Source organism: Colias croceus, chromosome 29 (genome assembly GCF_905220415.1).
Source record: "Colias croceus chromosome 29, ilColCroc2.1".
Classification (NCBI taxonomy): domain Eukaryota; kingdom Metazoa; phylum Arthropoda; class Insecta; order Lepidoptera; family Pieridae; genus Colias; species Colias croceus.
Genome location: NC_059565.1, coordinates 1,024,764 through 1,039,021, shown reverse-complemented (window position 1 = coordinate 1,039,021; position 14,258 = coordinate 1,024,764). Strand labels below are relative to the sequence as shown.

Genomic DNA, 14,258 nt, shown 5'->3' with positions numbered 1-14,258 from the left:
AATACTGAAATGATTTAAAAGAGCAACTATGGAGTTTCTTGCCGATTCTTCTCCATAGATACTGCTTTCCGAATCGGTGGTAAATGATAAAAATATGTATTGACGTTTCAAAAGTGCTTCTCGAAGAAGTCTAATTGAATAAATAAATGTTTGAGTTTGAGTTTGAGTTATATAGCAACACTAAATACCAAAAGTCAAATTTCTGTCACAGTGGTGACTATAAACTTTATTGTAACGCAACAAGGACTAAAATCCTTGAAGAATTCGAGACGGAAGTTAAGCAAAATATAGGATTGCCAACAATTTGTGTGACGTCACTCGAATGGAGCCTCTAGTCTTCTAAAATTACATGAGCGCATAAGAAAAATGTAATACGGCGTTTACGGTCCATTTTCCATCAATTTTACAAACGAAAGTGCCTGGAAAAGTGTGTGACTCGTGTTCTATTAATCTAGTTTTACGATCGACCAGTGAAGAGAAAAATAATTATTTTGTTGAATCAGTTTCTTTGGTTACCAGGACTATTTGATTTATATTGTGAGTATCACGAAATATCATCGCTAACAATATTCTATATCGATTATAATTCACAAATGTGATAAAAAAAATAGTGTGAAGCAATTGCGTTGAACACGAACGAAAAGTTTTCGATGTCGCTAAAAATAAAACAAGGTATATTTTTGGAGTGTGTTTCGTGATTTTGCCAAAGAGAGGCCGGGTGAGTCGTGTGAAAGTGATTTTACATATTTTGAAGCTTATGACAAACAATAAATGCCTGAACTTGGTGGGATTATCTTTTCCGAGCGCGGTGTCAAATTTCAGTCGACACCAACTGCGTTCAAATTTGTCGTTTTTGAAAGTAAATATAAAAATTGGTGGACGATTCGTAATTGCTATGGTATCTCACGTCCAAAATTCCCATGACCTTGACATGATACGTTTAAATAATGGACTGAATGTCTGTTTTTGATGCCATACCCACAAGGTCGAAGTTATAAAATTTAAGCTCAAGGCTGTAGCACAATCAACATTTTGGAATCTGTCAATAAAACATAGTTAATACCTACTTAGTACTTAGTTTTTAACAAAATATGTAAACTATACTAAGAAAAATAATTTTTATTACAAAAACTAGTGTAAAGTCATAAATAACTGCCAATTTATCACTCATATAAAGCATTAAAATGGCCTTTTTATAGTTATTCCACGAAAATCTAAATATAACAATTCTGTTCTTGTTCTATATAAAATACAGGTATTTGTGTCATACAGTTGTTTGATATTTACAACATTCAAAAGGCTTCACTTTAAATTTGTATGTATTTATTTAAATATATCTTAAAATATATATTGAAGGTTTACCTAAAATTCAGAGAATCTATACTAATATCATAAAGCTGAAGAGTTTGTTTGTTTGTTTGAATGCACTAATCTCAGGAACTGCTGGTCCTATTTGAAAAATTCTTTAGGTGTTAGATAGCCCATTTATCGAGGAATGCTATATATCATCACGCTCAGACCAAAAGGAGCGGAGCAATGTGGGTGAAACCACGGGGAACAGCTAGTGGTAAATAAAGTACTAATTGTTTCTGATTAGAATTGCTCAGATATTCAATTCCAATTCTATTTTTTTTAAATGTTTTGATTCAATTATAAAATTGCTAATAAAAGTCTTATCTAAAACAATTCATCATTCATATACAAAGCTTTATACCAACAGACGCACAAACCATTTTAATATTAGTATTTTGGTATAATTTATAAACCAACACCTCAATGTTATATACTATATATCTATGGATAAAAATGCCAGTAAATAATAGCTTATGTTATATAAGTATGTAGTTTGTTATCGAATAAATGAGAAATATTAATGAAAAAGTAAATATAATAACAAAATTACATTTAAAACTCAATATATTATATAGTTTAAAAATGAATTGAAAAACATGCTGATGAAACATGAAATTATTATATTGTCATTGGTCCTTGATAAGTGTATAAAAATTGATTTAAATCTATCCATTTGCAAGTACTCAAAATTAAGTCTAAAGAGTGTATTAAAAATTACTGTCTCCGTATTTTAAATTGCTTGTTTTGATAATATGTAATTTCAAAACATCAAAAAACTAGTAGGTATCGAGTCTAACATACAACCATTATCATATAATAATACGTGAAAGAAGGCTTTCAGTATGTCGCTTTGTCTAAAACCTAATAAATTATGTACTAAAATGTTCCACTTAAATCACTATCTATAAAAAACCGCATTAAAATCATATTGCATAGTTTTCAAAATTGAAGCATACATAAGGACAGAGAAAGCGACTTTATTTTATAGCTATGCCCCGCGGTTTTACCCGGCTGGCTTCGCTCCTATTGGTCTTAGCATGGTGATATATAGCCTACTAGCGGTCCGCCCCGGCTTCGCCCGTGGTACATGTTTACGTTTTCTCTACATAAGAACCGTCCTCGTACTTCAAGGAATAAAATAAAAAAAGAATTATCGAAATCGGTTCAGCCGTTCTCGAGTTATGCGCTTACCAACACATTTTGCGATTCATTTTTATAATATAAAATAGCCTTCTTCGATGAATGGAATATCTAACACCGAAAGAATTTTTCAAATCAGACCAGTACTTTCTGAGATTAGCGCGTTCAAACAAACAAAAAACACTTCAGCTTTATAATATTAGTATAGGTATGCACTAGTTATGTAGTGATACTATAGTGCTAATTCTGAAACACGTCTTGTTATGACACTAAGTGTCTGCCTTAATTCATATAACCTTAGTGTTTAGGTTTTAACCAATTAGAAAGAACTAATTTGACCCATTTTTTGTTGTTTTCTATGGCTTCTTAAGACAATGTGCAAAAACGAAGTAACTATTAGTAGACTGTAACTAAAGTTTAAAATAAATTTAAAATGTTTACTATTGCCTGTATTATAAGACAGTATCTTCAGTTGAAGAAAATATTGATTATTTGTTTGTGTGTATGTCTCTTAAGCAGGAAATTGATGTTCTGCACCTATATTTAATGCAGTTTTTAGCACCACAGGACAGTTTTCTGACATGATTTAAAATATGTTAAATGTTACATTGATACGTTTTTAAATGGGCAACTACAGAATTTCGACTCTGAAGAAACTGTTTTCCGAACCTGTGGTATATTTTTTTCTGTAAAAACAATCAAAGATATTGTTAATTAAATAAACTATAAATAAAACAAACTAAGATAACAAACACATATTGATTCTGAAGTTATTCACATTTTTGTAAATTCCCGGTCTGTTTAGGTGATTTTAAAATAAACAAAGAATAAATAAATAATATATACGCCTGGAATTACCAAAGATAGAATAAAATTAAAAAATATAGCCTATTTATTACTAAAAGTATATTACAGCTCATTTTCGAGTTGATAAATTATAAACAAACAAATAAAAACTTTTCTCTTAAATATTACATTGAATAACTACTGCGTTTATCGTTTTATAAAATCATTTCATTGAAATATAATCTGCATATATTAAATTTACATGTTTGTTATCAAAATCCACTGGAACAACAAGACTGATATAGAATTCTTCAAGTATTATATGTAACTAGCCGCGCCCCGCGGTTTCACCCGCGTGGCTCCGTTCCTGTTGGTGTTAGCCTAAAGCCTTCCTCGGTAAATGAGCTATCTAAAACCGAAAGAATTTTTCAAATCGGACCAGTAGTTCCTGAGATTAGCGCGTTCAAACAAACAAACTCTTCAGCTTTATAATATTTGTAGAGATAAGGCAAAAAAGTATTAGCCAAGGCAATTTTTTTATAATCCATACTAATATTATAAATGCGAAAGTAACTCTGTCTGTCTGTCTGTCTGTTACTCAATCACGCCTTAACTACTGAACCAATTTGAATGAAATTTTGTATAGAGATATTTTGATACCCGAGAAAGGACATAGGATAGGTTTTATCCCGGAAATCCCACGGGAACGGGAACTATGCGAGTTTTCTTTGACAGCGCGGGCGATGCCGCGGGTGGAAAGCTAGTAATTAATAAATAGACAATCAGTTAAAAGCATTGCCAAAATATTAAAGTTGTCAAAGATAACTTGAACTAAGTTATTATATAATTTTATTATCACTGGCCACTGCATGGAAGCCATAACTTTTTAAGATGTTACATGTACATTAGATAATACTGCAGTAACTTGTATATACCATTTGTATAGATATACTAGGTATGCACCGCGGTTTTACATGCATTTCTCTGCTCCTATTGATTGTAGCGCGATGGTATATAGCCTATAGCCTTCCTCAATACATGGGCTATGTAACAGTGAAAGAGTTTTGCAAAACGGACAAGTAGTTCCTGATATTAACGCATTCAAGCAAACAAACTGAGCAGTATAAAATCAGTATAGACTGAGAAATTTGTCAGTTTGTATCTCACGAGTGGTAACACAATGAACCACACAACTTTTTATGGTACTTTATAATATAATATACAACCTGCTATTAACATAACATTATATTTATAAATACAGTTTCAAAATCGGTCCAGTATTTTCAGAGATTGTTTGGAAATACAAAAAAGAATCTACTATTGTTCAATCCACATAAAATATAACATTATTTTGTAATTGTTGTTAAATTATAAAAATAATCACATAATTTATTTTCTTTCTACATAGTTACGTGACAAAATCTTTGATAAAAGATAAATTTATAATAAGATGTCCTTGTTAGCATGACAATGATAATTTACTTGTTTAATAAGTGAGATTGTCTGTAACTGTTTAACTATTGGTTAAGACTTTTATTAGCTTCACCTGTATGTATGTAACCGACTCCCTTAGACTCGATTTTGAGGCACTTTAAACGGACAGATTTAATTCAAACTTTGTACACTTATCAAGGATTGGTGATGATGCAATAATTTCCTTTTATATATATATTATTGTTTTATTTAACACATAGATTGTATTATTATGTATTCTGTTGATTGTCCATACTAATATTATAAAGCTGAAGAGTTTGTTCGTTTGATCGTGCTAATCTCAGGAACTACTGGTCCGATTTGAAAAATTATTTCGGTGTTAGATAGCCCATTTATCGAGTAAGGCTATAAGCTATATATCATCACGCAGAGAACAACAAGAGCGGAGCAATTCGGGTAAAACCGCGGGGCACAGCTAGTACGTTATAGGCACATGCAGTTTGCTGCTGCAATAAATGGTCTGAACTCTGAATGTTGTTTATGTATGAACTTTGTTAGAACTGTCTATGGTGTTTTCTTCTGTAGTCTATGGTAGGTGTATTTGTATTGTCTATTATGGTCAATAAGTGCATCATATATTTGATATGATATTGTTTTGGGAAATCAGCTGTTTCTTATCAAATGTATTTAAATATTCACTGAATGTTATCAGTAGGTAGCTGATATTGATTATTTACGTTTGCGATAAAATGACAAATGAATACTTTTTTTATATCCTTACTTAGAAACAGATTTTGTTTCCTTAAAAAAATAACTCCTTTTCTTTAAAATTTTATCAAAAATTTTCAATCAGGTTATCTGTGTACATAAAAATAGATTATTTTATAAGTACACACTGACGACCCCTATGTACGCACACAATATTGACCATGACATTTTACTTAACTCGTACATCAATTACTTATCCACGATAAATCTGATACACATGTAAATTTCACCTCGAGACGTACTTGAGAATGCGTCAATTTTCATCGACCCTATTCTGTTACAGGTGGTGATGAAAATGCAAAAACAGCGACCGCCCAGATTCAAATACAACTAAGGAATCGTAATCTGCCAGAATGCCGGTCGTTTCGCCCACGCGTTATACTCCCACGTCCTCCACCCTGACGGGATCCTATCGATCCTCCCTAACCTCATCCTCGAGTATAGACAAGCCATACTACAGATCCAGCAGTGGGACTTACGTTACGTCGACCTTACGAAGCAGCTACGGCGATAGAACGACAGAATACAGATCTAGATACTCCGATGTAGATGGCAAAAGGGAAAGGAAAACTTCGCTAGTCGAATATTCTAGAAATTCCCGCGCGCCAAGCGTCACAGATTCCGATAGTGGGATATCCTCTAGATATCGATCGGAGAGAAGCGAATCCAGGTCCAGAGATGTGTCGACCACTAGAAGTGAGAGCAGTCGGACTTCGGATCTCAATAGGTCCAAGAGGAATGTCCTGTCCTCGACGGCTCTTGCTATGTCCGCAGCGGAGTTGTACAACAAATATTCGCCAGCGAATTACGTGCCTCTAACGCAGAGAATTCAGCAGAGTAGAGAACAGAATAGCTATGGAGAGATATCCAGGTCGAAGTCGATCTCCAATGATATTGGCAGGCCGCCTGCGCCCGAGTTGAGAAACAGGAAGCCGAGGAACTCAGCGGCGACGATTTCAGAGGTAAATACTATTTGATAGCACCGGTATTTAATATCACGTTTTTGTTGGGTTGTTTGTCGACGGAATTTTTGTAATTTATTCTGCTTATAAGTTAAAGGTTGTAATTTTTGTCTCTTACAACCCAGATGATGTTATTTAGATTTTGAGATGTACTATAATCTTGCTCTGTGGTGATCATTTATATTTTAATGTAATTTAATATAAATTGCAGAAATAAAAGTATCTAGCTCGTGTATAAATGCTGTACATATTTGGATGATGTTGTTTTTAATATCGCTTTTCATAGTTCCATAATATCTGTTGTAAATATTCAAATTCCGCGGACAAACAACGCCGTGTGAGCGTGTATTGTGTGTTCATGTTCTTAACATCGCACTAAAGAAGAGCTATCAAAAAACTGGCTTTAAAATATGTCGCTTGAAAGTCGAGACAATAAAGTTCTAGTTGGTCAGTAATATTAGTCAAAATTTTTTTCTTTCGGGAGTGTTTTTTCAAAGATACGTCTTTCACGTGACAATTTTAGCAATTGCATCGTAGTAACATAGGTAAATTCGAAAAAAATTTATAGACGCATGTGCGGAATTTATTAGAACTAACACACGATCACACGCTATACCTCATTAATTGCCTCATGATATCTCGCTAAGTGTACAATTTTCAACGATCAGAGACCTGAAGGCAGAAGGTACAAGGACTCGTCGCCGACGCCGAGTTACAGCAAAAGGAACTCTATGTCTAACGGCGTTAAGGACTCGAATGGCAATGAAGTGCCGTCCGTCTCTGAAATTAGAAAGAGATTCGACAAAATGACAGTCACTAAACTGCCGGCTAACGAATCTAAATACCCCTCCAAAACGGTGGAACAATATTTGAGTCAGCTTAAAGAATGTGAGAATGGGACGTCTGGATATACGAAAATCAATCCGAAAGATGACCAACCCGTACCTATACATATGCCAAGTGAAAAGAATGGTTTGAACGGCAGATGGGAAGTTTCCCCAAGCAAAATAACATCCGATACGACTCTTAGTAAAACTATATCTGAACCGGTGTCGCTAGCCAAACCGGCAGTGGAAAAAACGGCCATGTCAACGTCTCTAAACAGCAAACTACAGTCAGACAAGCTAGCCAGTATTAAAAGCCAGCTAGACCCTAACAATCCAATAGGAAAAATCCTAGAAATGTCCACCGTAATTCAAGTTGAAAACGGGGACACAGATTACGCGGAACGTAAGAAACTACGCAACAGCCCAGAGGTTAAGCTTAAAGAGCTAAAGAACGATATAGAAAAACAAGTGAAGACGCCAAAACACACGTCAAATTTCGCTTCCTACATACAAATATCCCAACCAGTCGCTACAGGTACTTCGCCTAAAGCCGAAAAGAAAACTAAAGTGAACCTCAAATACATTGATTCAGAGGATCGTATTACACTAGAGAATGATATAGAATCACCGAACGGTACTGGGTTCGAAAACAAAACGTTTGAACATGAGAATTTCCTGAAAAAACGTACGGAAAAGATAGAAGACGATGGGGTTAAATCTATGGAAACGAGTACTGAGAGTACAATAAGTGAGCCGACGGAAGATTCGAGTCCCGAGACGTCGGCTCGACTGCGCATCTTGGATAAAGACGATGATTTGAGAACGGTAAGTTGATGATTGTGTCACGTGATGATAGCGGTCATTGACCCGGAATTTTCTAGAAAATTCTATAGCAATTTCTTTGTATGTTTTTGATGATGACGTAATTGTAGAAGTTGAAAAAGTTAATAAACATATAGAACATGATATAACAGTAGTTCTAGAAATTTATATGGCAATTTCAAAATAGGTTATTACTTATTATTATTAATAACGTAATTAAAGTTGAAAGAGTTAAAAATACTTTTCTAGAAAATTCTACGGTAATTTTTTTTATAGATTGTAATTCGCGAATGAACAAATTATTCACTGAAAGCTGTTATCACGTGAAATGTCATTGCTCAATTTTATATACCTACAAATAAATTGATCAGGGAAAATAGATCTTATGTGTATGGACATAAAGTGTATTTTAATAAATGTAATATAAAGTTTACTTTTGGAAATACATGTTTATGTTTTCGTGGGTATGTATAATTGAATTCTGAGCATGTTCGCCTTTTGCTATTTTATACATTTTTATTTATGTTTTTTTTTGTCGTTCCGATGCGGGTAGATGGTAAAAACTTTAAGTGGTTTAAAATTACGATTGAATTATTTGATTCTTTGTACTAATATGCATAAACTAAAATACAATATGCTAAAATAAAATAAAATGTGTCGATGTTAATAACCTAAAATTCGTTTTAGATGTATAGGTACTGACAAATAATATATCGGTATAGGGTTCAAAATAAATTTAGTTTGCATTTGAAAGATCGATTATACAGTCTAGATTTTAATTATTCTTATAAATGCGAATGTCTGCCAGGATGTACATTTGTTCCTCTTTGACCTAAAAACGGCGTATCGATTCTGGATGAAATTTGGCACGGCGATAGATTATAGTCTGGATTAGCACATAAGCTAAATTAATTTTAGTTTAAATACCACGAGTAAAGCCACAGGCTTAAAAATTATAAATATGGTTGTAAATAAATATTTTACTCTTTCAAACAAAAACTGCTGAACTAATTTTGCTGCAATTTTATTTTCAGATAGCTTTGGACCTGGAATAATATATAGGTTAATTTATACTTGGACAACATAAAGATCAAAGTTGAGTGTTGCAGCAATTATAATTTTAAATGCTATATATTTATACTTATGTATTATTAATTATTATTATTTATGGAGACTGTGACCTGTTCACACCCAAACTGCTGAACATATTCAGATGACATTTTAAGTAGAGATAGACTTGCAGAATCACTTACATAATGGAAAATATAATTTATATACGGTTTTTTCTTTGACAACGCGAGCGAAGCCGCGGCGGATAGCTAGTAATTTATATCTTGCTCTTTATTCGTTACCATATTCCTTTCTTCCCGTTACCATACTCCTCGGAAACGGCTGGACCGCTTCTCATAAAATTTTGTTCGCCTATTGGATAGATCTGAGAATTGGCCAACATCTATTTAAATTGAAGAAGCTGAAGAGTTTGTTTGTTTGAACGCACTAATCTCGGGAACTACTGGTCCGATTTGAAAAATTCTTTCGGTATTAGATACTCCATTTATCGAGGAAGGCTATAGGCTATATACCTATCATCTCGCTAAGACCAACAGGAACGAAGCAATGCGCGTAAAACAGCGGAGCACAGCTAGTAAGTGATAAGAGTAGGGCAGAACAACGTTTGCCAGCTAATAATAATTTATTAGTATACTAGCTTCCGCCCGCGACTCCGTCCGCGCGGATGTCGGTCTTCGCGTGGATGGTTTATTTCTCCATTTTGAGACCTCTGACAATAACATCTTAATTATAAATATCTATTGGACCCAATTCCTAAATACGGTTAGGCCTATAATAATACGCAACGTGTGTTCGCGGTTCTACGGAACAACGTCTATGGATAAAACTGAAAAATTAAGATTAATTTTTTCTACGTATTTTTTCAGGATAAAAAGTATCCTATTTTACGCCCAGGATAATAAGGTATAATTATACCAAGTTTCATCTAAATCGAACCGCTTGTTTTCACGTGATGCCTTCAAGTTCACATACAGACAGACAGACAAAAATTTTTTTAATCACATATTTGGGTTTGGTATCGATCCAGTAACACCCCCTGGTATTTATTTTTTCAATATTTTCAATGTACAGAATTGACCCTTCTACAGATTTATTATATGTATAGACTAGCTTTTCGCCCGCGTCTTCGCCCGCGTTTTCAAAGGAAAACCCGCATAGTTCCCGTGCCCGTGGGATTTCCGGGATAAAACCTATCCTATGTGTTAATCCAAGTTACCCTCTATATGTGTGCTAAATTTCATTATAATCGGTTCAGTAGTTTATGCGTGAAAACCATACATACATACAAACCTTTCCTCTTTATAATATTAGTATTAGTATATAGGTAGTCTAGATATCTAAATCTATCTACCGATGTTTATTTTCTATACAAAGCAAAGTCGAATGTAATGAGCCCGGGTTCGTTGACATTTGCATCCAGGCCGCCGTGTGTGTGTGTGCGTGAGCCGGTGTACATACGTGTATGTGTATGTGTGTATGTGCGAAATTTGTTGGTGTGATGTTGAGTATTGAGATTTTAAATGAGGAGATATGTTTTTTCGTATGTATGTACCAGCTGTGTCCAAGGATTTCATATACAAAACAACATCAAACTTACAATCTCAATATCAACTGTTTAGGGATTGATGTTTGACAAAATACTTGCATATGGTTGCACCTACCTTTTTTTTAAAAGGGGCAAATCTTCCAAAGATACTTATGTCGGATTCTTAGCGACTAAAACCCCACTGTGTTCCATCGTGATGGGGCCGCGGGTATTGGTTGGAATTCTCCGCGACCAATTATTGCACTCTACCTGCCTTTCAGCTATTTTATTTCAAACTTCGTTTTGTATTGCTGTTTGGTTTAGCCGAGAAAACAACAGACAAATTGGCATGTATCGAAAGTTATACTAATCTATTTAAAACTTACGGAATACAGTCTTAAATTGTAAGCTAAAAGATTGCGATTTATTGGTATTATTAATACTTCGATGTGAAAAATAATAGTATTTATAGATTTTTCAGTTACAGTACACAAAGAAATAATTATTCAAATTCGGTTAACATAACATTCTTCAAAAAAGCCACATTACATATCGTATATTAGCGGCTCCGCGCGGTTTCACCCCCGTGGCTCCACTCCTGTTAGTCGTAGCGTGATGATATATAGCCTATAACCTTCTTCGATAAATGGGCTATCTAACACCGAAAGAATTTTTCAAATCGGACCAGTAGTTCCCGAGATTAGCGCGTTCAAACAAACAAACAAACAAACTCTTCAACTTTATAATATTAGTATAGATGTGCCATATTACATAAACATTGGTGAAAATAACGAAAAATACTTATCATCATTTTCACATCGCAAAAGAAATGTATCATTGAAAACACATTGTCGCGTCTAATATTCAATAGACAAATCTAAATATAAAACAAAGTGTAATGTCCAGAAATAAAATGCGGAGCGAGTCCCGCGTTTTTCACGCCACGTGCGAAAATTTGACAGTTGTCCGCCATCTTGTGGAAAAGCCCGCGCTTCTCTGACAGTTGCTTTTTTTATCCTTTTTTATTAAGTGCCAGTAAAAGTGTTATTCTAATTATTGTTTGTTGATTAATTTAATAGTAAATTAAATAATTTCCCGAAGGTGTAAAATAAAACGCGCGGAAAATTGATGAAAATCGAACGAATTGAGATGTTTCGCAACGATATTTAAAATTGAACCTTAGCGCTATATAAATAAAGTCGTTTGTAATTCTGTATTAATTCTTTCAGCATTTTGCCGCGGTATGCGTCCCTATAACATACTAACGTGTTTGTTCAAAAATAAATAAAATAGTATTGAATTGTTTTTATCGTGCCAAAATAAAACTGAAGTTAAATCGCATAACTAAATGGATTGTAGCAAAGTGTTTTATTTTCTTATTTATTATTTAAAGTTCATCTATTATTCAGAGATACCGTTTCGTTTAAACAACATCATTGATAAAGGAAGTTAAAATAAAAAAAGTGGTATTAAATATTAATAATTAAATCGCGATTTTTTTTTTTTATATCCTAATTGAAAAAAATCAAGGACTAGCCTGTTATACTTACAGTTATTGATGATATAGGATTAAGTTTTATAATGTTCATGTCATTAAATTTTTTTAAGGATTATGCCCACTATACAAATTAATTCTCTTACGTCACAATGACGTAGCTTTTCGCACGATATATTATCTGTGACTGACCATGACCTCGGCTTATTAATTGATAATTGATTGTGGGCAACATTTTATATTATGATGTTTTCTTAAAAATTAATTAACGCGGGATTATCATATTGGTGTAACGAGGGTGGTATGTTTGTTTCATATCTTGTTCGTTTATTCGTTAATGTGTTAGTGAGAAATTAATAAATATTAAAATTAATTAATTCAATTAAATTTCTACAGACAGACAATAATTTATAATACGTTATAATTTGTAGTTGCTTGTCGAAAAATGTTACGTGTATACGAAAAATTTTAATAAACAAAAAAGTTAGCTCAGTCACTTATTAGGTACTAGCAACGACGGTACTAGGTGCATTGTTTTTTAGCAGATGCTAAATAGCATTCCTAAGATCATAGTACATATTGTATTAAAGTACCAAGAATGTTCCGCTAATGGCGCCAAAATTGTGTTGACGTTTCTCAGAAGTCTGTCGTCACGTCACAGAGTTGTCATTGCCAAAGAAAAAAAGTTACAATGAAAGGCAGAAAATATCGTAATAATACCAATATTTATAATAGTATGTTTCTACCCGCGGATTCTCATGTACTTTATTGCTAATATAGAAGGGAGATATTTGGGAGAAAATCAACGCAATTCAAGTTTTGTTTCCGGGAAAAAATAACCATTTCTACATAATATCTGATTTTATTATTTGTCTCTGGTTGTAGGTGTGAAAACGCTTATTTGTCACCTTTGCAGTAATAACAATATTTTTAAAAATCGAGATTATCCTTATTAAAACAGATTAAAAATAAACATTTGTCTATGATTTACTGGCCGGTTTGATTCGAAATAAGAAACGTCAGATTGACATAAGGACATTTTTGATTATTTATAAACGTATTTTAGCGGTTTTTTTAAATCAATTTCGGAGTGAATTTAATTTGTGTTGTGTTTGTGCTGTATTGTGATGTGGTAGACGGATAAATTAATTTTTATATGACCTATCGATATGCAGAAACCGTATCTTTTTCGGTGTCTCCTTTTTATGTATGAAAGCTTGGATGTGATTGGCAACGCAAGCATAGCGTTATAGAATGTAATATTTTTGTTTGTTTGTCACGAGTTAGCTACAGAACTGCTTAACCGTTAAATCAATCTATTCATAGAAGGTTAACTTATATAATATTATGACAAGATATAAAATTCCGAAATAAAAGTTTACTCACTGTAGTGCTGAACACATAATCATGCAGTAGTACGTAAGAGATAAGGTATATCATCTTATCTCTATTTGCAATTGCTACCTAACGTGATCTGTACGTCAAACTCTTCGTAATAAAATTACTAAATTTTATGTTAGACTAGCTGTTGCCCGCAGCTTCGCCTGCGTGGAAAAGATAAATTTTCATGGTACAAACTTTCATCCCCTATTTGATCTCCTTGGGGGATGAATTTTCTTCATTGTTATGACATCTACCTGCATGCCAAATTTCAGCCCGATACGTCCAGTGGTTTGGGCTGTGCGTTGACAGATCACTATATCAGTCACCTTTTAAATCAAATCAAATCAAATCTGTTTATTTGAGTTTTATATATATAGATTATGCACGAATATTTAACTCTGGTACTGCATTAACCGTTTGTGATATGGTTTTGAGAGAAACAAATTAAATTAGTACTTATATGCAAAATGTAATCTATATATCACTGCCCACTACACAACTCGGACATAATATAGGAGGATTCAAAATATGAGGTGTGAAAAATGCATAGGTAGTTCAAAGTCAAACTCAAACTCAAACATTTATTTATTCAATTAGACTTCTTATAAAAGCACTTTTGAATCGTCATCACGTTTTTTAACATTAGTTTGATCACCTTTTTTGGTAATTGCTCTAAATATCTATATTTCTGA

General features: G+C 33.4%; 1 protein-coding gene across 2 annotated transcripts in view; it reads left to right on the top strand.

Moving 5' to 3' along the window:
• The first annotated feature begins 214 nt into the window (after positions 1 to 214).
• The window catches only part of LOC123704331, a 30,088-nt gene continuing 16,044 nt past the window's right edge, over positions 215 to 14,258 (top strand). Inside the window, exons 1-3 of one of the 2 annotated variants that reach the window (XM_045652668.1) lie at positions 215 to 537; positions 5,765 to 6,443; positions 7,112 to 8,095. In XM_045652668.1, coding sequence (XP_045508624.1) covers positions 5,835 to 6,443; positions 7,112 to 8,095 — 1,593 coding nt within the window. In that variant the 5' untranslated portion in view covers positions 215 to 537; positions 5,765 to 5,834. The other variant, XM_045652669.1, reaches the window with a different exon arrangement.